At 42.2% G+C, this 27,287-nt stretch overlaps 1 protein-coding gene across 3 annotated transcripts; it reads left to right on the top strand.

Annotated features, from left to right (window-relative positions):
* The first annotated feature begins 346 nt into the window (after positions 1-346).
* Positions 347-25,397, top strand: ttyh3a (tweety family member 3a). 3 transcript variants are annotated; one of them, XR_005072722.1, is made up of 17 exons: positions 347-789; positions 1,261-1,448; positions 4,199-4,368; positions 6,262-6,373; positions 6,534-6,754; positions 7,574-7,669; positions 8,329-8,401; positions 9,051-9,126; positions 13,705-13,760; positions 14,402-14,494; positions 15,949-16,041; positions 16,685-16,821; positions 18,143-18,316; positions 19,256-19,331; positions 20,667-20,768; positions 23,208-23,508; positions 24,277-25,397. XR_005072722.1 is itself a non-coding variant. In XM_037087700.1 (16 exons), the coding sequence occupies exons 2-15, from the start codon at positions 1,323-1,325 to the stop codon at positions 20,745-20,747; spliced, it is 1,584 nt and encodes a 527-aa protein (XP_036943595.1). In that variant the 5' UTR covers positions 347-789; positions 1,261-1,322; the 3' UTR covers positions 20,748-20,768; positions 23,208-24,094. The 3 variants fall into 3 exon arrangements, 2 of the variants coding, with proteins under 2 accessions (XP_036943595.1, XP_036943596.1); XM_037087700.1 differs by lacking the exon at positions 24,277-25,397 and having other exon boundaries at positions 23,208-24,094; XM_037087701.1 differs by lacking the exons at positions 20,667-20,768; positions 24,277-25,397 and having other exon boundaries at positions 352-789; positions 23,208-24,094.
* Positions 25,398-27,287: the final 1,890 nt, after the last annotated feature.

Below are 27,287 nucleotides of genomic sequence, written 5' to 3'. Positions count from 1 at the left end.
TCATTTTGTTTGATCATTCTTACTCTATTCCTCTTAATATTTAATGCTCCTGTTCATTTCTATATGCAGAACACGCACAATTGCTTTGTGTCTACTAATATTCATGTCTCAATTTAATTTACAGCGTGTGTGTGTGTGTGTGCGCGCGCGCGCGCGTGTGTTTTATCCTTATACTGTGTATACAATTCACATTCACATTTTGTTTTTTTTATACTCCTTCATTTGTGTTCTGTATGTGTCGTATATTAATAAAGTATCTATCTATCTATCTATCTATCTATCTATCTATCTATCTATCTATCTATCTATCTATCTATCTATCTATCTATCTAATGAAATTTTATATTTCCGACACTCCCTGAACCTCCCACCAGCCCTGCAACATGGCGCCTCTGGATGGCGCTACCGGGCCATGTTTCCGCCGGTGAGGCGAGGTGGGCTGTGTGCGGGCCGGGGCCGGGTAAACTGCCAGCTGAGTGGATGTCGTGGTCGTGGACGGCCGCCTAGTTGGCTCCAGTCTCCCAACACTCCGCTGACAACTGGATGGATCTTTTTGCTCGGAGGAGCTTGTTTCTGAAGCCGATGCGGTTGAGGAAGACTGCGAGGAGATGAAGTGAGGAAGTACCAGCCGAGCGAAAACAGGATGTAACTAACCGCAGACCAGAATGTCAAGTGGAACAAAAGAGACTTCTTCTTGTTATTCGCCTCCCTGCCAGAGTCTCAGCGGACTGAACTAACCAGCAGCTAAACCGGCTAACGCTAGCTGAGTTAACGCTAGCTACTTCACGGGTATAACCAGCTTCTTTTTTTTAAAAAAACTCACTGTTTATTTTAACAAAATGTAAATAGAGCACGGTGACAGAATAGTAGGGTACCGGCTACAGACGCATCGTTGACTTAAGTTGAGAGGTTAACAGGCTAACAAAGCTAACTAAGCCGTCAGGTCGCAGAGGTTACAGCTACTAGTTAACGTTAGCAAGCTACTAGCTAAATCAGTGTTTGTTATGTTAGCGAGCTGTTGTTGTGGTCGCACTTTAAGCGATAGGATAAAAGTCTCAAACGCTTTTAAATGATGTATTGATTGATTAAGTGGACTGGAATCATTTTTGATTGGCTTTATCGTGAAAATAATAATTCAGCGTTTACTAGTATGTCTAGCTAGCTTGCTAATTTCACCCCCTGCGAGATGCGCTTCTGTTCTTCTCTTTCATCCCGGAAACGGTGAGACTTTCTGAAGTGGGCTCCGCTCTGTGTTTACAGTTTCGAGCATCCTCGCTTTGCTTCCCTGCCCGGTGAGTGGATCTCATTGACATTTACTCGCCATGGCAGCTGTGGTTAGCTACTCTCCACCATGGTGGGTGAACCTCCTGCACCGACTTCCCCATTTCAACCTTCAGTTCGAGCAAACGAGCAGTGATTTCCAGCCGGAGGACTGGACGTATCAACAGGTAACACATACCCCACTGACCTCCTTTTGCATCGTGTCACATTACCAAAGGAGCAGAGTGAATGTGATTGTTTTCGGTGCTTCTCAAACTGTGCAGCCTTACATTTAAGGTACAAATTAGGAGTTTTTGTCATTGACCTGTGACCTGTTTACACCTGTTCTCAGGATTCATGTCACCATCTGTGTCTAGCTGTTACATCCAGGGCTTGAACTTTGTCAGACTGCAACCAGCTGGCATTGTGCTGTACGATCCAAGCCACATAAGTTGACCTCAGGGGATTGGACACACAAGAAGTATTAAAGAGTATCTCTGAATTTGGGTTAAGTGATCCTTGGTTTTCTTAGCTTTCCTCGCTATGCTGTCATTTATCTAGATGCTACTGGTTTCTGTTACCCCCCCTTCAGCTTGTCCAAGTTTTGCTTTTATTCTGTTTTTGAAAAAGAGAAAAACGTGATATGTGATCGCCTTTTTTTTGTTTTACATTCAACAAAGATATTCCAACATCTGTGAGTGTCACTCTGTCCAAAGTTAAGGGAGGTTGACCTGTTTTTTTGGTTAATTTGTGATGTCATGGGTGTCTTTTTTTATTTTAAAAATGCATCACTTTCAAATCTTCTATGGTGCTGTGGTTTTTCTTTCAAAGGTTCACAGAGACTGAGCTAATTTTAACAAAAGTAAAATTTGGCAGTGGCAGACATGGGTGGGAGTCATGGGATAGCAGCGCTTCTCTTCTTCCGTGGAAGGATGATTCAGAAAAATCAAGAAGTGAATCTTGATTCCTAAGAAACAGGAAGATGCGTTCCAGACATGCTTCAGCAGTAGCAGTATGAAAATGAACCTGATCAGAGGCGTCAGATGTTTGCTTTTCGGTTCCGTTAGTTCATCCATGATTTCTCTAGTTAAGAGGAAAAGAGAACTTTAAGGAATATATTGTTTACCTGAGACTACACTGGAATCCATTAGCTGAAAAGCATCATCATTGTACCACACACAGTTGTTATTGTCCAGCTCTCTGACGTATTATTGGGTCGTTTCCTGGGAGGATACAGGAAGGGTTCATTGGCTGGATAATGGGTGCAGCTGTATGTGTTTGGTCCAAGTGTGTACAGCCAAGAAATTCAGTGCAGACAGCATCATTCTTAAAAGGACAGTCACTGGAAACAGAATATGTAGAATAATGCACATTTTTTATTAAAATGCATAGGTTATACCACTGTTGGAGCACATGATATCACTCCTTTCACACGCGTGTCACAGCAAGAGCAAAACATGAGAGGTAATCATTAGGCTGACTCACTAAACCGTAATTATTAACCCACTGTGATGACAGGCTGGTAATTATTGTCAATGAAGAGCTCTCACTCAGGCTTCAGGAGAAGACTCGGCTTGTCCAGGTGGCTGAGCTGTCTCACTACAGGTCTACGTCAGGATGATGCAGCCCTCTGGGCCTTTTGATTTGTCACTCTTTCCTCTTGCACAGTTGATATGCACAAAATGCACTTAAAGTGAAACGCAGTAGCAGTACAATTTATTTTTGTACTCCTAAATGGTGTTTAACTACATATTATGTTGTCAAGAAGACCAGTGCTTTGAGCCTGCAATTGTTCTATAAGTGAGTTCTCTTGCTGCCATGAACAGACAGACAGCCACTACATCAGGGCGTGTCAGTCACTGTGATGTATCGTTGAGGAGACCGAAACAAATAGAACAACCTCGTGTTCTTCCTAAACAAAAGTGGCAGGATAGAAATCTGCCCCAGCCGCGAATCCTCAGGAGTATACAGTGAACACAGAGGCCGCCTGTCTGACCTACATAGGAAGTGCTGCTGTTGGCTGAGAGGTTTGACTGTGATGGTATTTTCCTCCACTGCTAGCTTTAAAATTCTGCCAGTGTTGGGCAGGTAGTTGTAATATGTAGCACATATTACTAGTTTTATTTAGTTTTTCAGGAGGTATTTATTGAGCCATTCTTCTTTTACTCTGAAATTGTATTACTTAATTGCTTAAAGTAGAGCTTTAAATTGTTGTTTTTCATTCGTCTCAAAGAGATCAAGTACACATTTAGGGCCGTTTTTATTGTGCTTAAATTAACTGCCTGTTCTGCACTTCATTAAAATCAAAGAGCTTTTTGTTTACCACTCGCAGAGAAAGCTGCAACGTCTTACTTAAGAGATGTTTTCTCCTGATTATAGAGCATCGTCCACCCACCTGTGCACAAAATTAGCCTTCATTTTCATTTAGAACAAACATGAGAACAGTTGTAAGCTCCTGTGTTGCAAAGACTATAGAGCAAAGACTAAAAAGCATCATTTTTCATACTAATATTAGGCTTGATGATGCATCAAAACTCACTAAGTGGCTTTCTGCTGATCTAACGGTTGATGTTGGTCCCAGTGGACTTTTTTGGTGTTGTTTATTCATCATCTGCTCTCGTCTTGTTAGTCCTGTTGAGAAAGATGCAGCTCCCCATATTGGGGTGTACCTGTAATTAACACACCTGTGTAGGTTGATTGGCATAGCTGGTCCATTCCTCTCCTCCACTTACCTACGACAACCAGTGTATTTATGAAGGCCTCTGATGCACACATCAACTAAATAATCATTTATTTATCATTTATCATGCAGTAAGATTGCAATGTACTGTGTGGGACTCCCTGTTGGACACTTGGAGGCCCATTACGCCAACTGTTATTGACGTGAAAGTTGTATCAGGAATGAATTTTCCATAACCCCCATCTCTCTGTTCACCAGTCCATCCTGTTACTGGGAGGTGTGGCGCTCGCCTGTCTGGCCCTGGACCTGCTGTTCCTGTTCATTTATTCTATTTGTCTGTGCTGCCGGCGGAACAAAAATGAGGAGCAGCCCAACGCTGACTGCTGCTGCACAGCCTGGTGTGTCATCATCGCAACACTCGTCTGCAGGTCAGTGTAAACACGGGGTCAGAGTGGCGCTCACCAGTCGTATCGGGGATGTGAGCTGCTTTGCATTCACTCACCCAGAGATAAACATGCGGGCAGAGACCGTCAACAGCTTACAAATCTAGGATAGATATGTAAATGATGCTGTCAGCACTGCACGTGATACAATGCTTTATATCTATTGAGGGTAACGAACTAGTCTGAGGAAGTTTTTCTATGTTTTGTTCTGCTGTTCTATGTTATGACATTGAATTGAATGTGAATTTAGGTCATTGAAAACTCTTTCCAGGATTAAGATTTTCAGAATGTCCGTCCAGTGTTTTATGTCTGGACAGAAACTTTTTTTAGAAGCGAAGATTAGCTGGGTCTTATCTGTGCATTACTATTAATGTAAACTTGGATTGTGTAGGCTGTTATGGAGTATTTGAGTTAGTACAGTGATGGAAAGGGTGTTATATTGTCTTTATTTAGAAAGTCACCAACAGACATTGATAACACAGTGATGGAAAAGTGAGACAAAATGCCTGTGGCTAATGTTGTTTTTTTTTATAAAAAAATGGCAATATCCAGGACGATTCTATAAAGAGATGTCACAGAATCACATTGTAATCACATCACAATAAAACAGATTCTTAGCTGTAACCCAACAGATTTATTCCAAAATCTACAATCCTTCTGGGACTCTGAGGGCATTAATGCCTGTAAGCGCACAGACAACAGGAGTACTGTATACACTGGCTTCAAATTCATGTTTTGTTATTTCGGAAGTGGACGGTGTGAGAACTGTACCATCTGGACATGCTTTCTATCCTTGAACACTGCATTTGTTTCCTGTTTTCCTCGCCCTGGTGATGGGCCACTGGAGAGCCATCGTGGCTGATTCAGAGTAGCACAAAGAGCTCAGGGACCTGATGAGTACAAGAACTGAATCACAATCACTGTATATCTGTGTGTGCTCATATCCAAGCATAAATGGGTTGTAGTAAAAGCAGGAGAACCAGTTGCACAGATCATACATATTTATGCTTTGTTTTGTTTTGCACCGCACCGCTTTTAAAGATAATGAGATTATGTTGTCTTTTATCTCCGTGCGGTTGGTTGCTTCACCCAATATTAAAAGTGCAGTCGAGAGTTTCCACAGGTTCACATCTCAGTAGGGAGTTTGGTTTTTGTTTTTGCTTTGACTCTGCCTCTGTTCACCTTTTTCACACTGCGGACTGTGAGAGGAAGAGATTAGCAGCCCTCCAGGAAGAGAGAGAACCCATTGAGACACTGAGTGCTGCTGGCTAAAGGCTGTTAGACTTAGTCTGACTTGACTTGGAGTGATTCCCTTTATCGTCATCCTATTTGCCCTGGCATCAGATGAGGGTCAGCAGCCAACAAGACCAACAGCTGCAACACGGGAGGAGATATCAGTTCTTACTTTAGACTGCTTCTCTGAGAACAGAAAATACAAAACGATACCCCTGTGAGGAGCTTCAACTCTCCAGTATATTCAAAGAAACAGGATTGATAAATTGATAGATATTAGAGGTTTTTTTTGCAGATGAAGCGATAGCAACTGTTTCCCATGCAGTTGCCAGAGCAGTTTTCAAGCAACCTGAGCAAATGGGAGCTGATCTCCTGCCTCAGTACAGCCTTTGTCAGCCATAGTGTGGGGTTTGGGGCATAGCTGGTCCATTCCTCTGTGTTTCCATGGTTCTGTATGGAGTCTTTCTGCCGCAGCTGAAAGGAGCCTGTTGACTGGGGTCTGAACCGACAGGGTTAATGGAGAGTTCACACGCCTCGCTATCCCCACTCGCTCGCTCTCTTCTCTGTCTCCTCTCTGTGTCTTTTTTAGCTAATCCCTCCTCCTCACCACCCTGTCTCCCCTCCCTTCCTTTTGTCTCCCCTCAGCGCTGGCATTGCTGTGGGTTTCTATGGGAACGGCGAGACTTGTGATGGAGTGAATCGGTTGACGTATTCCCTGCGCCATGCTAACCGCACAATCACTGGGGTGCAGAAGCTGGTAAGACCGAGAGCACAAACTGTACCAGCATGGTTAATAATTCATCGCCCTTCTGCCATGAGTGTTCCCGGTTTCCCTTACCATGAGAGTTGTGCAGTCAGTGAGTCTTTCTTCTTCTTCCCCTCAACTCAACCATGACCTTGTTCGCACCCCGGTCTAGGTATATGACGGTACATCCTCACTGAACCAGACCGTAGAAGACAATCTGCAACAGCTTGAGAGCCAGTACGCACAGCAAGCGGACTACCTGTCCATCGTCCAAAAGCTGCAGGGCCAGCTGGATGAGCTGGTCAGGCAGATGGTGGAGATTCCCTTCTGGGACAACACCAACATCTCCTTGGAGGAACTGGCCGTCACGATTGAGCTGTATGACTGGTACAGGTAAGACGGTAATCAAGCATTCATTCACACAAGAAGAGCGCCATACAAAATAATACAACCCCAATCTCCAAATAGTTATTGTTGTGAAGAATATTGTCATGAACCCCTTCTGGTCCCCGACTTGTATGAAACATGTTGCTGCCATCAAACGTAGAGTAAGCATACATTTCCAAAACATCATATGTTGTCTTTGCACCGTTTTGAATTGAGTACATGTCAAAAAGTATCAGCAAATTATCAAAGATTGTCTGCTGCTGCACAGTGAGGAGTATGTCAGCATCTCAGACAATTCATGTGAGACATCTCCTTAATGTCGCCTACAAACTTTCATCGTAGACGCACACTTTTCAGGAATTCAATGCTTTGCTGTCACTCGTCTGAGTTCATACATTGTCAAAAAGTCGAAAGTTTACTCCCCTGACGTTGTTGGCTGCAATGTTTTTGAATGAAAATCTCTGAGTGAATCTAAAAGCGGGAAGCAAATGCGAGCACAGACAACAAGGAATGAGTCTTACTCGTTCAGCATATCATTAGGCAGCTGGCTGTCTGAGAATCTAAGACCTGCATTGAGTTCCCTGTTAGGTAGAAAATATAGAGGAGTCGTGGTAAATCAGCCTGGGCCGCAGTGAGTTTGCTTACTTGTGTGCCTGAAATTATAAATATGCATGTGTCCTACCAAACTATGAATAAGAATAAGACCTTTGCTTTATGAGTTTGTATTTTAGTGCTTACTCTAAAGAAGAGGCTCTCTTTTGTTTTGGGAGATGTTATGCTGTGCTGCTCTTGGCCATTTGTTGTTGATGACATTTGTCTTCACAGGTGGCTGGGCTACATAGGCCTGCTACTGTTCGATGTCCTCATCTGCCTTCTGGTGCTGTTCGGCCTCATTCGCAACTCCAAGGGAACGCTTATAGGGTGAGTCTCATCATGAGTTCATGGTCACTTCAGGGGAAATTAGTCTGCTGCTCGGGGGAAATTATTTGAGCTGCACATGAAGCCTTCATCTGATCAGGGCCACCTTGTCATTACTGTTTAGTCGGGATGAATTGATGTCTGGTAAAATATCAGCCCACAACTCAGTTAGAATCACACAGTTACCCTAATGACACTGACTTTGTTTCATACTTTTGCTTTCTGTTTATGTAATAGAATCACAATTTGCTTGTTATAGACACAACAAATAATACCAGTAAATGCAACAAAGTCTGCCAAAGAAAATGATTCATTTAGACCACCAAGTTTTTTTCCCTTTAATGGCAAAAAAAGCCTCATTTAATATATTTGGACATAGTTAGTTAAGTCACTGTCATAACATTGCTTGTAGATAATCATTCTCTCTGTACAAACTAAATTGCACACAGTGTTTGTAAATCAGAGCAATGTTTCACTTAGAAAAGAAAACTGGTTGAATGTGATTCATGAGAACACTTGACACATACTAAAGGACCAACTTAATTATCTTTAACATTTCCCCCTCTACACATTATAGGCTTTTGCTGTGAGTATGAACAGTATTGCTTTAACACTACAGGTTAAAAGTACTTGACTTTCTCATCACCCCTCGCTCTCCTCAGGGTGTGCTTGTTTGGCGTGGTGGCTCTGGTAATCAGCTGGGTCTCCCTGGGGCTGGAGTTGGCTGTCTCAGTGGTAAGTGTCTCCATCAGAGCGTGATCCTGTTTTCCAGGTAGAAGTGCACCGTTAATTATGCATTATTGGATAACACGATTTCTGTGTGCACAGCCAAAAACTGCAGGATTTGGCCTTTGTAGAACCATTTTAGTTCTGTTAACCATTAAATATGAGGAGTCAAGATGTTTGTGAAGTGGCCTGGAGTGACAAGAAAAAATAGCAACACCTGTATGATGAAATACAACCTGAAGGATTAGATCGTGGATACCCGACTAAATCCTAGTTTGTGTTTTTGGCATGGTTTGGTCATGTGAATTGAGGTGCTGCTTCAGTTTTCTTTTAGTACAAATAAAGTGTAAAAATAAGAGATATTAAGGAATGAACCTGCTTTCTGTGTTGGAGCTATATATCCTGTTAAGTGCTTGGGTTTGTTATTTACATGACAAGCATTGAACGCAACTCAGAGGCTAGAAGAGCAAAGTGGCTAATTTGGACACTAGCTATTTTACCGATGGCTGATTTAGTTGTTGTTTTATAGCTCTCAGCTGAGGAGGAGTCAGCCTGCCACATTGTAAAGCTGCGATCAATAACTCTCATCTAGTGGTGCGCCTTAAAGACTCGGCTGTCTCTTACTCATTTTAAAGGCTTTGTTTTCTTGTTTTTCCAGACTTCCAGTGACTTCTGCGTTGCTCCCGACATGTATGTCACCAAAGTGGCGAGCCAGTATGGCGTCGTCAATCAAGGTATGAATCACATTCACAGAGTACAATTCATATGGTACTGAGGTTTCAACATGTTGCCTCTTCAAAATGGTGAATATTAGTCATCTGTAGAGGACGACTGAATTGCTGACTCTCCTCCCCCTAACTGGCCTCAATGCTGATTACTGTGCAGCAGTGAGACGACATTGTTCTAAAGAGAGGGGCTTGGTCTTGTTCATGGACCATAAAAAAAGCCTCTAAAAATTACTACCACATCTGCGGCAGTGTCAAGAGGGCAATTGGTTTCCTTTTAAAGCAGGACAGACGCCTCTCTAACATGTCTCTTTTTGGTAATTGTCCAATCTGTCCCGTGATGGGATGCGTGTAATGGAAAAAACTATCGAGCCTCGTGTGCATGCGTGTGTGTGAAGCAGAGGGTATGAGGGAGATAAGAGCAGTGGAGAAGAGGATCAGAGGCACCATATATTTCCTGCATCTGTCTTCATTCCCTGGAGAAAAAAATAGAAGATGACTCTTAGAAATGTGCTTTTTTTCCCCCCGAACATCAGCTTCACCATTTGTCTTTTCTACTGTCGTCTAGAAAATATGATGATTGCTGAACTGCTCAAGATTTTAGTTAGTAAAAGCAGAGCATCAGCTGTAAATGCTGGGATTTTATCAGAGCGAAGTCTATGCACTAAACTGCATTTTGCTGCAGCTGAAGCACTGTCTGCCTCCAGGCTGATTCATGCAGTATGGGGGTTTTCTGTTCTATTTTTTCCCCCCTAACACATGTTAACTATTCAGCTATGAAAGAAGCCTTTATTTTATGTTGACAATTGAATTCAGTCTATGCTAGATGCCAGATGTAGGCCTGGAAAGGGAGCATCTTACTCAGTTGTTGTATATTTTCTCTTCTAGCTCTCTGCTGAAGATTGCTGCAGACAAATCTCTAGATGGAATGAAGAGTGTTATTACTACAGTGGATTTATTGCTTTCCTCCCCCGGATAGCTGTTATATTTTCTTTCCAACATGCATCATTTCAACAACCCTCGTTCTTATTTTTCACTCGCCTTGCTTTCTCCTTGTTGCACAATTATGTCAAACACATGCTGTTGATCCAAACAGAGAGTGAGAGTTAGTGTCTGAAATGTGTCATGTTGCAGCCATTATTTCTCTGTTACTCCGATGGCTTTCTTTGGAAAATACGTAAATGATAACAGAAGTGACAAAGATGATATGTATCTGTGAAAAAAGTCCAACTTCCAAACTGAAGACAGCTACATTCAAGTATTTCTTTCCTCTAAGCTTGTTTTTAGGTGCTCAGTCTCTGTAAAACATTTGCTTGTTGAGTTTGGTTAACGTCACAGTTTCTCATGCTTTGAAAACAAGACACAGCTTGATAACGAAATCCTCAGAGAGTAACTCGACTGAAGCACCAGGGACTGGAACCAGATTTGTTGTGCCTCCCTCAACCTGCCAAACTTTACACCTGGTGGGCTGATGTGCTGCCAGATCTCTGTCCAGTAAGCAAGTCTTGTGACCAAAAACGGAACGGAACAATATTCTGGTGTCGTCAAAGTCATTGAAACTGAAGCCACATTAATTTTTTTTGCACTAGCACATTCATGAGCTGCTGGCTTGTGGCATCTCTGCCATAAGTCTGCTTTGGAATGGTTCAATTTAATCTCATTTAAAGATTTATTTGTTTCCCTGGCACAAAAGATGGATTAGATAACAACAGAAACTAAATAACGCCAATAAAGATGAGAGCAGTGTCAACACTGGATATGTTGCTATTTTAAAGAAGAGGTGTTTTCTAGGAGTGGGAGAAATTGATTCTTAGATGCATCGTGATGCGGACGTGGATGATTCTGAATCGATTTACAAAAGTCAAAAATTGATTTTTCTAAATGTTAATTGACAATGTAATGTTGACGGAACGTAAAAGGCGGAACTTGTAATTGCGGAAGTGCAGCGCCCGGACAGTCGGTGCAAACGTGACAAAAAATAACAGGGAGTGGCTCAGCGCAACATTCAACCGGCAGTCGCTGCTTTAACAGCAAGCGTGTGGAAGCGTGGTTGTAGTTGCTTCCAGCTAGAGGACCATCGAGCAAGTGATAACAAATTTTCCACCCAACTCGGAAAGAGCGAAGCAAATTACAAACTCTATCGCAACTTTGATTGCCAAGGACTTGTGTCTGTATTCAGTCGCGCTTTGTTGGGCACCGCTTGCATTTTAACACATTGTGCAACAACTTTTTTGCACAATGTGTTGAAATGCAAGTGGCATAAAGTAGCATAGCATTGGAATATGCTGCCTGTCACCCATAACAGGAGGATTTTGTGATAGGAGAAGTCTTATTCTTATCTTTGACTGAGAGCAGCTTTTTCTTTAATGACACACAGAGAAGAAAAATTAATCTGATTTTTTTTTATTATCAGTGACCAAAAGTAGCCATGTGTTTGGTATGAGAGCTGATACATGGGTCCATAATGTGTTGAATTGCAAGCTGCATAGGCTACGGTATACTGTTTTTCTCTCAGGGATCTGCTCACTGCCTGTAACAAGAGGATTCTGTGTTCAAGTCAAATCTATTTGTGGCAAAGAAAAGCCTTTCCTTTATCAAATAATAGATAAGATTATTATTATTATTATTATTTTATTTTATTTTAAATCATGCATGAAATATACACAAAAAATATCAACATTCGGTTTAGAATCGAATCGTTGACCTCTGAATCAGAATCGAATCGTGATGTGCCAAGAGATTCCCACCCCTAATGTTTTCTCTAGAATCGAAGGCAAGTAGATGGGGCGATAAAACTCACAGTGAGTGTCAGTTACAGAAGTTATGGCAGGGTTATGCAAGATAATTCACAGACTCTTGTTGAGAGCAGTTTCATGTAGAAACTTTTTTTTTTTTTGCTTCCCCCGCACAGAAGGAAGTATCCATCCACACATGGTCTAGTTTCTAGCTAACGTTATAGGTCAGGCAAGGACAGCAATTATTTTTTTACATCCTGCGCTGTCGCGAGCTCGAGTCCTCATATCCATGAGTAGATGCATGTGTCCTTCTGTTTGGTGATACAGTTGGTGGGTGTAGATTGGTAGAAAGAAAATAGTGATCATCTCTTTTTTGGCACTTGGAGCATCACAAGACAAGTTCCATCTACTGCAGGTAAGAGAAAAAATATACATTTTAGATTTTGGGGTGAGCTGTCCCTTTAAATATCAGTATACGCAACTGATGCATCCATAATAGATTAATGGGTTTTTGTGCTGTATTTGGCACAAGAGCTGAACCCAGCCCCATGATGATGCATCAGTTGTTCCGTTACCACAAGTCAGACTCTAAAAAATCTGCTCCTCCTCATATTTATGTCTGTGGGCGTATGTGTGACAGAAGCTTGTTCGATATGTGCTTCTCTGGACCGGAAATCCTCCTCCCCTCCCATGAGCTTGTTCAACTGTGTGGGAAACAAACTCCTGACACAGCAGTGAGTGTGGACGTTAACTACACTGTGTGTTATGTTGGCGGTGGTGTTCTCACAGCTTGTATTTGTGGATGTTGCAGTAGCTTTTAAGTCACTCAGGATTTCTCATCGACTCCTACTCACTGCTGTGAGTCGGACAAAGTAGCGAGAGTGGGTTGTAATAGCCAAAGTCCAAAATCTTTAATTACAATCTGCTTAGGTTTTGAGGTGTACTGTGAACAGAAGACAAGTTTGGTCATGTTATTTAACAATAACTCCGGAGATGATGTAACTGCCTTTGTGCAGTAAGACGGGTTTTACCTAAGCCCCTCGTTTGCTGCTGCTGCATCTAAGGGAAAACATGTTCATTAAACTAATACAGCACGTGTGAACTTTATTCTTTTGGATCATTTCGCCGTCAGAGCTCAGGATTAGCTCAGCGTGTGCACTGTTACAAAAGCAGCAAAGCTTTAACAGGGCAGCAGGGAACACGACAAGACAGAACTAGAAAACCGAAAATATCTCTGCATCAGTTTGTTGCGTGGCGTTTTGGGCTCTTTCCCAGACGGAAACAGTGATGACTAAAGCACTCGATGCGATGTGAAATAAGAGATGACCAACGTCAAGAGACAAACGATGCCCGAGTCATGTCAGATAGATTTTCATCAGCAATGGTGGTTCTTTAGAGGGTTGAGTTTGACCACGGGATCATTTGTGTTTATACGCATCACTCATGTAACAGCCAGATTACTACACATTAGCCGTAAGATGGCAAGCAAGGACACACAGAGGTTGTGTGTGTCTGTGGGTTCCAGTTCTATCTCTTCTCTTTAACCTCTCCTCTCTGTAACATGATGTAAACTATATTTCCCCTCCAGCTCTTGTCAGCAGCCAACATTGCAGGACATGCTGCCGCCTGCTGCAATCATGCTGATAAACAGGGGTGAAGATAAATCCACTCCTCAATTCCAAAATGTGAAAGTAATCTTTGTAGTTAAACTTTCAACATCCTGCCTCCAGTGTTTGACAGCCACATACAGTATTTTGCTCCCTAATAACAGAATCAGGTTGTGTGTTCCAGCTGCAGCCCTGCATGTGAACCTATGTGGCTCTGCTATCATATTCTGTCCTTTTCTTCGCAGACATCCTGCAGTACTACCTTAGTTGCAGTGTGGAACAAACCAACCCCTTCCAGCAGGTTTGTTGCATATATAACTAAATATGTTTCTGCATGTTTGAGGTTGTAACATGGTAAATGAAATCATCCGTCCAGAAGATGAATACCAATAAGTCTGACTATATGAATAATTAGTCTGACTTCTAGCTTCCTAGTTTGATGTATGACATTGCAATTGGTGGGAATTTAAGTAGATACAGTGAGTCAGTCCCATTGCCTCATGGAATGACTTTTTTCATGCAGTGGTACAATACCTCCCTTTCTGCCAGCAGGAAAACTGATGCAGAGCAGCTTTTCCTGTGTGTCTGTTTTGATGGCACACGCTGGAAGCTTAGAGACGCAGAATGCCACTTTTTATTGTGAATCTATAGTTTGCTTTAATGGACTACATGCAGGTAATCCTGCAAACCACATAAATAAATCAAAACTTGTGAGTGCTGCTGAAGTCCAGGCATCTATTGTTAGTGCGACTATAAAGAAAAGGAAGCTATATAAAGTATGTAAGCCTTTTAGCTCTCATCTATAAGCTGTCAGCTTGCAAGCACCAGATGTCTGTGTGAATACAAAGAGGGAGCCACCAAAGCCCCGTCTGTAATGATTCAGAAAATGGAAATGCTTTTGAGATGTGCTGGGCTGCTACAGTATTCATACTTTTATTTCAGAAGCTTTCTGGGAGCCACAAAGCATTAGTGGAGATGCAGGATGACGTGTCGGAACTGCTGCGCTCTGCCACTGGAGAGTATAAACAAACTAAGGTATGTTTCCAGCCCCGTCAACACAAACGCACTCTTTACAGTACATTACATTACATTACAGTACATTACACTATAGTATATTACATAACAGGGTAGCTGCTAACGTAAACACCCCCTACCTCTAGGCCACAAGCGGTCCTGCACTATTGTATTATTTGTGATGACAGAATATCCCAGTGAAAGGGACCAAAACGACCGACCTGCAGAGAAGTGAAGTGCACCTGTCCACATAAAGATCTGCTGACAGCCCACCTGGGACCTGCATTATGTCCATTTTTACCGCATTAGGCTTTCACTGGCCCTTGTCAATACAACACTGTGGCATTGTCTGGCACTGGTCCTTACACTGTGTTGACAGAGGCACAAATGAGAGCTGACATTGGGAATGGAGAGGGGCATATTTCACTTCACATAGCCACACAGAGAAATGTGCTGAGGCGGTGGAAACGCCTCTATCGGGCAATCAGACGCGTTTTCCGTCTGAGCTGTAATGAGAACTGGAGGAAGAAGGGAAACAGGAAATTAAAATGTATCATACATTAAAATCTGCTTTTTCAGCTGGAATACTGATGAAAGATGCATCCTTGTCTGGTGTGCATGGAATGTATAATCAGTGACTTAATCAGTTAATCACAAAAGGGCAGTTTGCTTCCTTTTTGCAAATGTTTTTAATAATATTTACAATGTTTGAAAGAGCACTTTTTGAGATATTGCCAGAATTTTAGTTGAAAAGTTTTTTTTTTTAAATGTGTTGGTCTTTGAGGAAACATGAGTGTTGATGCCGTGTCGAAGACGTCTGCGTACAACGTGGCTGCGATGTCTTCTGAAGCTAACCAGCTAGCCCCAGCCTGTCCTGTCTCGTTACACCACTTTGTGCCACAAGAGGCACAAATGCCAACGTTTAGTGCAGTGAATGAACAAAATACACTCATAAATTGTTGAGAAATAAAATACTTTGACCACTATGTTCCTTACACCATCTCGATTTTAGTTTCTCTCTTCTACCACTGCTAATGTCTGACTCTCTTAGGTTCCTCTCTAGCAACACTCCTCTCATGTCCCTGTCTGCCACTTGTCTGACATGTCTTGTTGTCCCAGAAGTCATTGTTCTGGTCGGAGCAGCTGCAAATAATTGGTCCAGGCAACAACTGGCTCCACAGCTAACTGAGCCATGAGCTGATTAGCAAGAGGTCATTAGCCACAGCCAAGGATAGCTAGTAAACTTGTGGGTTACTTTGGTGATATGCTGCCCCCTGTATTATAAGAGCTTGAATTCTGGCAAATATTTGATTAATTACTCCTTCAACCATAGGAAACTAACACTTTGTTGCATTTGTAAACAATGGCGATAAGTCAATTTGTTAGCAAGTGGCTTTGTTATGGTTGGTCATGGGTGCCAAAGTCGGATGTCAAGTTAAGCCTGTTTCAACATTGTTTTCTTCTTTCATTTCCAGGGAAGTTTGGAAGAGATCCAGGGGATCCTGAACACCACAGAGATCAGTCTACATCAGCTCACCGCTCTGGTGGACTGTCGCAGCCTGCACATGGTGAGCAGGGAGGAGAAGACTGTGGAGTTGCTTCATGTCTGATGGAGACTGATTTATTGTGACATCTTTGTAGTGCAGCTTAGTTGCATAAAGCAAAGCTCTCTTTTATGCTTGTGCAGCTGACTACACCTGTCACCATAAATAACGTTTGTCTTCCTGTATGCGACTTCTTGTCCGATTGATGCTGGCTATCCTCCATTTATGAAGCTGCCTGAATGACAAGTACTTGGCTATCACAGCGCTTTGGAGGATTGTTCCTCAGCGGCTTCCAAATTCTAAGTGCACACGTGCAAGTGGAGCACTTTCTGCTCTGGCTTCCCTTGTGCCAAAGCTTATTATTTCCTGAAAATGAAAGCAGAATACAAACAATGTTTCTGCTGTGCAGAGCATACAGAATGAAGATTTTCAATCATGATGTTGTGGAGCGAACATGGGTAAAAATACACCAACTTCCTGCTAGTTTGCCAACTCTGAGCTCATTGGTTTGACCTAGATTAAATGAAGAATCACAGCAGATGCCTTTTAAAAGACCCTCTTAAAATTCACATTCAGACATGTCTGCTCTTCCCTCCATGTTGAATGTTTGAGACTCTGATCTGATTCTACCTGCTCTAAATAAAATGATGTCTCCCCTTTTGTGCAGGACTACGTCCAGGCTATGACAGGAATGTGTTATGACGGACTGGAAGGCCTCATCTACCTCGTGTTCTTCTCCTTCGTCACTGCTCTCATGTTCAGCTCAATCGTCTGCAGTGTCCCTCACACCTGGCATGCAAAGAGGTAAAAGGCTGCATATCCACCCTTCAATCCAACATAGGAACCAAAAGCTTTTAAGCCGATTTTGTATGCAGGACTGTGTGTATACAGTGAGAAATAATTCATGAGGATAGGCCTATCAATTAATTATGATTTTATAGCATCTACAGCACTTGTTTTTACGCGACATGGGAGGGAAGCACACAAAGTAATTTCAGATAAATCTACACAGATACAGAAACATGATTGTTTTTGTGTCTGAGTTCAAAGACTTGCTGTTTACCACTGGGAGTTGTCCAGAAGGCTCCAGCTGCTTCCTCAAATAGACTGCTTCCCACTATCCCCCCTAATTGTGCCGAGTGGCCTAAATCTATCATAACCACCACTACCGCCGGAGCTGGTGTCTTTTTCTGCAGCTGACGGGTGAAATTACTCTGATTACTTTGTCCTATCGGCAGCAGATCAGGTTTGCAGGACGGCTAACAGGGGAAAGTGGTTTCTCAGGCACAGCCGTCAGCTCAGCTGCACCACATAATTAGCTGATCCTTCCTAACCGTTGGGGGGGCATGTTTATCAGTTTGATCTCAGCTGGAGCTTCCTGTTATAAAGCAAAGGCTTACACACTACCAGGCTGTTGTCCTAGTGATCCCTATGCGGGGATGTTGTTTTACTGTCATAGTGATCTGTACTAAAAAAGTTTCTGATTAAAATTCAAGGTCAGCATTTCTAGAGTGTAAAATATATGAAAAAAAATATGTTAGAAATATGACCTCCTGTCCTCTGATATGTATACTGAGGTAAATAAATGTCTAGAAAGTTGGGCTGAATGAAATTCCGTGATCTCATGGATTGAATATGCGGGAAACGGCTTGTGAGATGAGCACTAGAGGGAGACAGGCTCCATGAGGTCATGTCATTGTTGCTGTTTTGACACAGCATGTTGGGAAATTATTGTTGTCTCACTAACACTCTCAAGCTTCATTGTCAGAAAAGAATCAAGTGGAATTGCATTCTTTGTGTAGAGAAAGGCTACCGATTTTATTTGACAGCGCAAATGGATGCTTTTATTGTCCCAATGCAAAAGCAATTCTCCTGCAGAGACTGAACCGATTGCATGAGGCTATTTTTAACGGCTTTGTGAAAACCTGCATCATCTTTTCTTCTCACAGCACAGAATTCATCTCCTGTTTCCCCCTCAGGCAGTGAGGAAAGTGATTCAAAATGTGACCAAGAATAAACACAGAATGTGACCACATGGCAGCTTCTCTGCTGCTTTGTTGTCAGTCAGATGGGACGGGGGGCCCTCTGGTGGTGGTGGTGTTACAGTGTTTGGTGATGTTTGCAGGAGCGATGATGACAGCGAGGACGAGTCTCTGAGCCACGGGGGAAGGCAAAACCACGATAACCTGTACCGGGTCCACATGCCCAGCCTGTACAGCTGTGGCAGCAGCTACGGCAGCGAGACCTCCATCCCTGCTGCAGCCCACACCGTCAGCAACGCACCAGTCACTGAGTACATGTAAGTACTTCAGTCCATACATGTCTAAAAAAAGACTGGTGAAAGAAGTAATGAATAAATGTCTTTCCTCAAGTAAAAGTAAAAAGTACAGGCTCTGTAATAATTACTCAAGTACAGATACGTGAAAAATCTATTTAAGTACAGTAACAAAGTATCTGTACTTTGTTACTTCCCACCTCTGAAATGTGTAAAGAAAGCTGCACTAAGTGAGAGGCACAAGTGTGGGATGATTTATTCTCATAACCCGGCCTGGGTTGTTCACAGCGCAGCTGACATTAGATACCTCATGTACTCGGGAGCCAGTTTTTATGTCCTCAGAGAGGAGCTAAGCCCTCCTATAGAAAGTCATGCAGTGTCCAGAAGAATGCAGCTGTTGCTCTCCAGCTGTGACGAAACACAACGCTCTCTGCCTCATGAGTGAAGCTCCGTGTTAGAGACACTGGTTTCATAAAGCCTTGGTATGTCGAGAGCTGGCTTCATATATACAGTTTAGTGTTTCATTTGATCTCCCCTTCATGTTTAACACCAAGAAGATTGAGCACATTACACCAGCGTTTAAATCACGCCACTGGCTTCCTGTGTGTCAACGGAAAGATTTTTAAATGATGGCTACTTGTTAAATTAACCACAAAATGGTCTCATGGTAAACTTGTGCACCACAAAGCGTCCGGTGTTGCTCACTGACTTGCTCAGAAGCTTTATTAATACCTGAGGTCTAATAAAACTCATATAATCAGGGCTTAAAACAATTACTGTTCACTGTGGCTTTTAGACAGTTAGATTCATGACCTCCTTTCAATCTGTCTTGTTCTCTCTTTTTTATTCGCTTACTCTTGTTTTATTGTACAGTGTATTTTCTATGCTGTGTAAATCACTTTGAATGGTGTCTGAATGGCGCTATGTAAATAAACTTGCCTCTCCTTGCATTTAACTCGCCAGGGCTCAGAACGCCAACTTTCAGAACTCTCGCTGTGAAAACACGCCTCTGATAGGACGAGAGTCTCCTCCCCCCTCGGTAAGTGTTGCATTTCCTGTACAAAACACGAGCGCTATAGGAACACCTCTGGCTCATTCGGCATTTGCTTTTTGTGAGAGCACTGGCCGTTAGCCCTCTGAGACCAAAGTGGTCCAGGAACCAGAGGAACTAAACTCAGGAACTAAACTTTGCTGCTTCCACCTCGTCTGAAGAAGCGTGAAGATTTGGCTAATTAGACTCGTGACGGATTAAAGAACAGCGTCGGTGTTTGAAACACAGGCACGCAGTCGTCCTGTTTATTGTTGAGTGGCTTTGATGTTTGAGTTTGATGTGATGAATGAATCAAAAGTAGAAAAGCTAAGATAAAAGCATTATAACGCATTCTGTCTGAAGCGGGTGCACAAGCTCGACGTGGGAGTAAATATAGTTTTTTAAAAATGACTTTTAGGATCTCAGGGTTTCTGGATGCTTGGATTAAACCAGAAGAACTGTGTGGAGCCATTTTGTGTTTTCCCTCTGCCGTTTCTTAGCTTCAGAGATGCTTTGTGGACCTCACAAGACTTTCCATCGGCATGGGGATGAGTAGATGGTAATTGAAATTGGATTTACATTTTGGGGGGAACTTATCCGAACATAAGAGCCAGTATTCAAATTATAGAGCTCTTGTGTCCATGAGCTAAACACAGTGACACGCTGATCCCTCCAGCTTTGGCAGCAGTTTTGATGATCTTTGTTACTGACAGGGATGTTAAACACAAATTGATTTCCCCTCATGCATCGGCATAGTGTCAGATTATCACCTGACATGAAACCTATCTTTATATTACAGTTTGTGGTCAAGGTGGAAAGAAAATAGATAATCCTGCACACTGACAATCACTTTGTCTTTTGATTGATTATGTTTTTTGCCAGCAATGATAGAGTCTTGCCCAGGAAAAAGAGCTCAGTGTCCTTTATTTTCATATCTGAAAACTATATATGTACTGTATGATTACTTGGGGTGTTTCTGGTGGTCCGTGTGCTTTTTCCCTGGTGAGAGCCTATAGATAGTTAGTAAAGGGGCCACAAATGATGACGTGCGGGATTCATTGTTTTCTTTCAAAGTGTTTTTGATCTTGTTGCTGTGAGCGAGAACTTTTTGGAAATTCCGACTTGTTGACGATGACGTTTTTGGAGGTAGAGACTTTATATGTATTTGGGACAAGCCTCCGTCATCCCCTCCGGCCCCCCTAGCCTGAACCTCTAACAGAGCTCCTGCCCTCCCTGGTGTCTTGTGTGTCTGCCCCAGACCTAGACGCTGCTTTGTGTATCTTCTCTATACTCTCTTCTTGTCGTTTTTTTGTTGTTTTTTTTTGTTTCTGCGGATCCATACAGTTGTATTTGACTGCCGCCGACAGTAACAGCGGTCAGAGCTGGCAGTTAAAGCCTTCGGCGAGTTCAAGATCGTTTTGGTAACCTCATCTGCTATCCTAACAGGTACAAAACATGCCCGCCTCCTCCACCTGCTGGCCTGTTCCTCCTCTGTACCACCTCCCAAACTCCCAGCTCTACTCACCCTCTATTAAGGTCCCACCAGGGCTGCTGGACCCCCTCCTCCCCCCCACCACTCCCTCTGTGTCCCGACTCTTGCTAGTGTCCCACCTGGTGTCTCACCCGATGTTTGTTTCCTGTGGCCCTGGGCTGCATGTTCCCTGACCCCTCTGCACCACAGATATACTGGGAGGAACATGTGAACCCCGGGGCTCACTGGGACCTACGAGTCAGATTAAGAAGCCGTTACACTTTTTCACTGATCATGTGGATCTGCTTTGTCTTGATTAAGGGGTCAAAAATTTAGGGGTGTTTAAGATTCAGTTATTTGGTGTGTGGCACAGGGAGGTCCCTTTTTTTTCCACTTGTCATGTAGATATTTTTCAACGCAGCACGTAGGTGATAAATCTACAAAGATAGCAACTCACATTAGCTGAATTTGTTTTCTCAAAATCTGGAGTCAGTAAACTCACACAACCTAATATTCTGCACTCTTCTAATGTAAACTATTGCAACCTTTTTTTCCTTTAACATCCAAGGTAAGTCTGTTGTTCCGTCGAGCCCGTATGAGAGGCTCTGAAGGTCGATCCCAACATCTAGAAATATACCATCAGCCTGAAAAACAACCAGATCATCTAAACGTTTCCGTATGAGTTTGCATTGCAGCCTTTTTGTGCTTGTATCGCCTGTGTTTCAAAATGCATGGGTGCATCCTAAATGTTTATGAATGACTGGAAATGCCGACGTGCGACAAGGGTGAAAGGGAAAAGCTGTTATTTTTAAACCGGGGTTCCATGTTTACATATTTAGGAGTGTAAATGATTATCAGCAAGGTTTCTGAATCGGCCCAGTAGATCGCCTCAGCTCGCTCCCAGCATAATCCACTGGGGCAGCTCCGAGTGTGAAAGCTTTGACAACGTTACGGAAACGATTCCCGAGAGAGACATTTTTGTCAGATGATGTAACCAGAAGTCTCACTCTGAAAGCTTGTGAGAGGTAAGTTGTTGAGGAAAGGCGACAGTGGGAACATGAGTCAGAGTTGGAGAGAGAAGTTGAATTTCCAACAAGACTTTATGTCCAAAAGTCACAGCTGAATATTTAGCTGATTTTGTGAAGCTAGATGAGGCAACAGCCAGAAACAAACCAGCTGTTGCCTCATCTAGATTGTCTCCCTAAAGACTTTGGACATAAACTCTTCTCTCAAACTCTGACTCACATTTCCAAAGTCATCGTTCTGCATCAGCTCACCTCTGCTGAGAATTCAGGGCAAGACATGTCCTGGATATAAAAAAAGAATCTACAACGAGGTTGGTGTCTGATGTTCCGGTAATGTTGTCAGACACTGAGGCGATGTTCAGCCAACATCTGATCTTTGGCATATCCAGATTTTATCCAGATTCATTTTAGGAAGTCCGGAAAGCAAAAAAGGACATGAAATGGAATTTTTGCAAATCAGATCAAAACCACATTTGTGGGGGGTTTAAAGTCCCATTAAACATTTTTTACATCTGGACACTTTTAACGGAGTCTGTTGTGTCGATATTAATGCGACACACAACGAAGACATGACGACACTTTGAACAACTTGATAGCATGATTGTTTAGAAAGCAAGATGATGGATCTCAGTAATAACAGTGCAGACACTCTGATTTGAGTAAGAAAATCTGATTTTCCTGCCGTCGGAACATTGCAGTCCTGCAGTCCTACCAAATTAGGTGGCAAGAACAAGCACTGTTACGAGCTATTTTGACGTACAGAGATGCCCTAAAGGATCACGTTTCAGCCACTACAGCCTGGTCACAGCTGCTGGCTGAGGTGATCTAATGCACCACATCCCAAACAATGAATTATTTACATACCAAAACATATAAATATAGGGCCCAGGTTTAAAAATACCAGAATGCTCCTTTAATGGTGAAACAAGTGCCTCTGAAATCGGTGTATAGTTAAACAATTCCTTGTTCCATGATGTCGTCGTCCTCTGTAGCTGTTTCTGTCATGTTCTCTCTGTAGTTGAATAATTTACGACCCCTTTAGTTTTCCAGCACTCTGGAGCAAATAGTTTGGAAGGTAATCTGTAGGATTTTCTCTGATCTGATAAATGAACTGAACTGAATGCGCTGCCACTTTTGATGTTTTTAGTTAAAAGGAGTTTTTTTCATCTGACTCAACAAAGCGCCTAAGAATCTGTTTGATATGCCAACATTCATATTTTTATTCCAGGCTGAGAGAATCCTACAGGGAATTTGTTTTAAAGTAAAAGACGGGAGTGCTTTTAAACCTCCCCTTTTTTTTTTTTTTTTAGTTGAGTTGTTTTTGCTTTGAACGGTGAAGTCTTGATTCATGTGTTCTTCTGTGTGTCATTCTCTGTTTCTCTTCCACAGTACACCTCCAGCATGCGGGCCAAGTACCTGGCCAACAGCCGACCCGATCCCAACAACCCTCCTGCGCAGTAGACCACGCTGGACTCCACCGAGCACTCATCCAGTCCGTCAGTCGTTACTTCACCTTCCTCTGCTCTCCTCCAACATGTCACTTGACTTAAAATGGGGAAAAAAAACAAATGTGCTTTCGCTGGCTGGTTGAAGCAAAACTTCCCGCAGATCATCAACTCATCTCATTCAGACATCGGGGAGTGCTTTTTCTCTTAATACCCACAACCCTCGTCTGCAAGATTCATCACAGGTGCTGGGAATTCATCTAAAAACTCGAGCCTGGACTGACTTTTACACTCCACACGTTGTTTGATTTTTTAATTTTTATTTTTTTTTACTTACTCTACACACGAACACACCACAACATGTACACCGAAAAAGGCATTGCAGTGTTGAGGACTCCAGAAGTGCTCACAGACTAACACTGAAAACCACTGGTCGTTGTTTTACTTTGTAAAGTACCGTGCTGCTCTCTCATCTCGTCGCTGTGGGAGATTCAGAGAAAATGCCTTACATACAAACACGAGGGGAATCAGCTGTTTTCTGAAGCGTTGTTTCTCACAGTCAGCGTTGGTTAAACTGTAGAATAGATTAATGTCACAGCGCAACAACTCTTCAGGTTTTATTTTCTGCCTGTGGGACTTGAAATGCAACCAGTTAAGATTTACATTATACTCCAGTTGATGTTGTTGTTTTGTTTTTTAAATCTAATGTCTGGGACCAGTTTTCCTGCACAGTTGCACATCTTACAGGTCTGAAACTGATTTTTATTTTAGATTTGTTTTTGTTTCCTTCTTGGGACGCTTTTACTTCCCGTGGCTTTTTAAAAAAAAAAACATTGACGAGCCACTATTCCACACTTGTGAAGCTGTGAAGATAAATTCAGGCACATGCTCTCAGAGGATTTGACGAGGACAAAGATCAGCGGGATGAGAGAAAACGAAAAAGAATTGAACCGTCATGAGCTTGAAGATTTTATACTACTGGAGCAGAAACGTTGTTTTTTTTTTTTTTACAGCTCTTTGAAGACGATGTCGAGGCAGAGGAGGACAGACTCGTGCTTTTAACGATAATTTGCCTCTTCATTGGACTGCTTGTTAGTCTCTCCACGTTCACCGTCGAGATGTGGAGCCTCATCTCCCTGAACAGAAGTGGGAATTGTCCACACACACACACACACACACACACACACTTGACTCTGATCTTCTCGACCAAATGCAGCAGAAATTCCTCTCACCGATTTATTCCAACAAGAAATCTTAACACAAGCGTATGTGGAAAAAAATGTGCATATGAAACATGATGCATTGGCGATGCAGTGTCTCACAAATGTGTTTTAGCATTTTAAGCAGCGGTAGTAAGAGTGAGTGGATGCTGTGACGGGATTGCGACGACTCTGCTCTCTCTGTGATAAAAGAGGAATTCTGCCGACGTTCCTGTTGAAGCATGACGATCCTTCAAAATCGTGGAGTGAAATGTTTGTCTCCTAGATGTGCTTTTTAGCCCCCCTGTGCTTTTCGTGCCAACAAGTGAAGCACAACTCTTTTACTATCTGAATATCTTTTTTTCAGTGTCTTTACTCGAGGCCAGTTTGTACAGTCGACGGCTCCCGGTCGCCTGCGCAGTCGAACGAGACCATGAGCTTGACTTTTTCACCTCCTTTACGTGCTGTAAAACATCATCACGCCGACGCAATCTTTCTGTTTTAGGGTAGAAGTCATATTCTCTTTGTTGTTTGTAACGCGAGGCCGTTGTACAGATGATAAGCTTTCACAAAAAGATGAAAAAAGAAAAAAGTGGCTAAAATTGACGTTTCATTTTTAATTTCTCTTTCTTTTTAAATGATTTTTTATTTGATTTGCTCTTTGTTGTTTTTTTTTTATTATTATTATTTCATCTTAGAATCTGTAGCAAGCACAATGTGTTGCTTCATTAATGTGAATACAGTAAATAGATTTTTAATTTTCATTGAGTTTTTTTTTCTTTTCTTTTCTGGAAAAAAAAATCACTGTAGATGTTTTTTGTTTTTTTTTTTCTACATCATTTTTGCAGTCTCTAAAATGTGTACATGTTAAACCTGTGGTTATATTGAGCTTGAATGCTGTGTTTTAAAATTAAACCAACCTTAACTGTAGAGCAGCTGCCCTGTGGATTTCTTGCAGCGGACACCAGAGAGCAGCAGAACTCCACTGCAGCTCTCTGCTCACACCAACCTGCTGATGCAGAGGTGAACGGGTCAACTTCACCTTTTATTAACACTGTTTGTGATTGCGTTAAAAAGCAGGACACAGTAACTACAACGTTTGACAAGTGGAACCAAAATACAAAATATGAAATGATAAAAACCAATACACATGAAAAAAAAATCTCAAGAAATGCAGCAACAAAGAAATTGCATCCAAGTGTTTCACATTAAAACGACAGAATGAATGAAGATAGGAAATAAGATGGAGAAGAAAACTGACTGGACAGTAATAGTTAAAGGAACAGTTCACAGTTTTTGCAAAATGAAAATTTAAGTCATTATCTACCCCACAGATTGAAAGTCGGGTGAAATTTTGAAGTTTGCGAAGCATATTTGAGCTTCACAGCAAACCAATGTAGCAGCATTCACCTAAACAATTTAAGTGGATGAGAACTTATTTTAAAACATTAAATAACAACTAAAAAATATATTAAATGGGTCCAAACAGCTCATAAAGTTTAATCCAAGTCTTGAGAAGTTATTTACACCATTTTGAGGCCAAAGTCTTCACTGTAGCAGCTTTTTATTCTCTCTTTTAAAGTTTTAAAACAAGCCTTTGTGTACTTCAGTTGTTTAGGAGAACCCTGTGTTGTGGGTTTTGCTGTGACACTCCATAAATGTTTTGTAGGCTACAAAACGTCACCTGACTTCAGCATCACCGTGGGACTGATTAGATGATGACTGAATATGCATTTTTGGGTAAATGTGTCCTTTAAAATGAGGATGAAAACAGTATAGAGAGGTGATATAACAGATGAAGAATAAGATCTGATGAATAATCACAAAATTAAGTTAAAAGTAAGTCAAAATAACTGGGTATAGAAAACGGGACACCAGATCACAGCTAGTGATGCTCACATACATGTCAGCCCACACAGTGGCTACATTATCCACAAGTGGACTGATGGTCAGAGGTGTGACCATGTGACCCAAACCAAGTGAGACAAGGACGGGCCAAGACAAAGACCAGAGAGCAGAAATCAGACAGATCAAAACACAGAATAATAACATACGACACAGAAGTCACTGCTCTCTATAATGGTTTCAAACCAACCAACAGCTGTAGTCTGTAAGGTCTTGACATTTTACAACAATCACAGCTTCAGCACAACAAAATGTGACTATTTCAAACCCTGAATACTGTTCCTCATGAAACAGAAGATGATGTGGGGCCTGTAACACAATCAAAGTGTCACTATGACTGACTTCATTAACTCAACGACAACATGAGCTGTATAATCACGTAGCTAGAAGCTGAAGAAACTCTGACTTCTAAAGGTTTCACAATGATTTTGTTCTGTTTGAGTCCTGTTGATGGCACCGGTTCTGTTTCTCCCTGAGATGTGTATGTTGGTATTTGCTGGTCTTTGCTGGCCGGCATGCAGACGACTCTGAGCGGAGCAGAAAGGCAGTTTTGTGTTGGTGACCTCTCTGGGCCGACAGCAGGCGAGGGGTCAGTGTCAGCACCGGGCCACCAGTCTGGTTCTGTCAACTTCCTTCATACCGCCAGCCAGCTGCTGTCACCCCCCAAACACTGATGTCTCCTGAGGAAGTCTGAGGGATGAAATGGATTATATTGTATAAGATAGATGGAGTCCACTTCCTTTATCTTTAAAAACATACAGTTTTAATCTCCTTACTCTTAACATTTTGATCTGTTTTTATTGTTCAGGCTTTAAATGTTTCACTAACACTTGAGTCCTTTGGGTAAAACCTACAAACAGAATGCTGAAAAATCCAAAATCCAGCAGGTTTTTGGCTCTAAATCCAACATTTTTCTTTAA

This window comes from Acanthopagrus latus, chromosome 23, assembly GCF_904848185.1.
Source record: "Acanthopagrus latus isolate v.2019 chromosome 23, fAcaLat1.1, whole genome shotgun sequence".
NCBI classification, from domain to species: Eukaryota; Metazoa; Chordata; class Actinopteri; order Spariformes; family Sparidae; genus Acanthopagrus; species Acanthopagrus latus.
The sequence above is the reverse complement of the archived record's forward strand: the minus strand, read 5'-3'. Positions and strand labels throughout refer to the sequence as shown.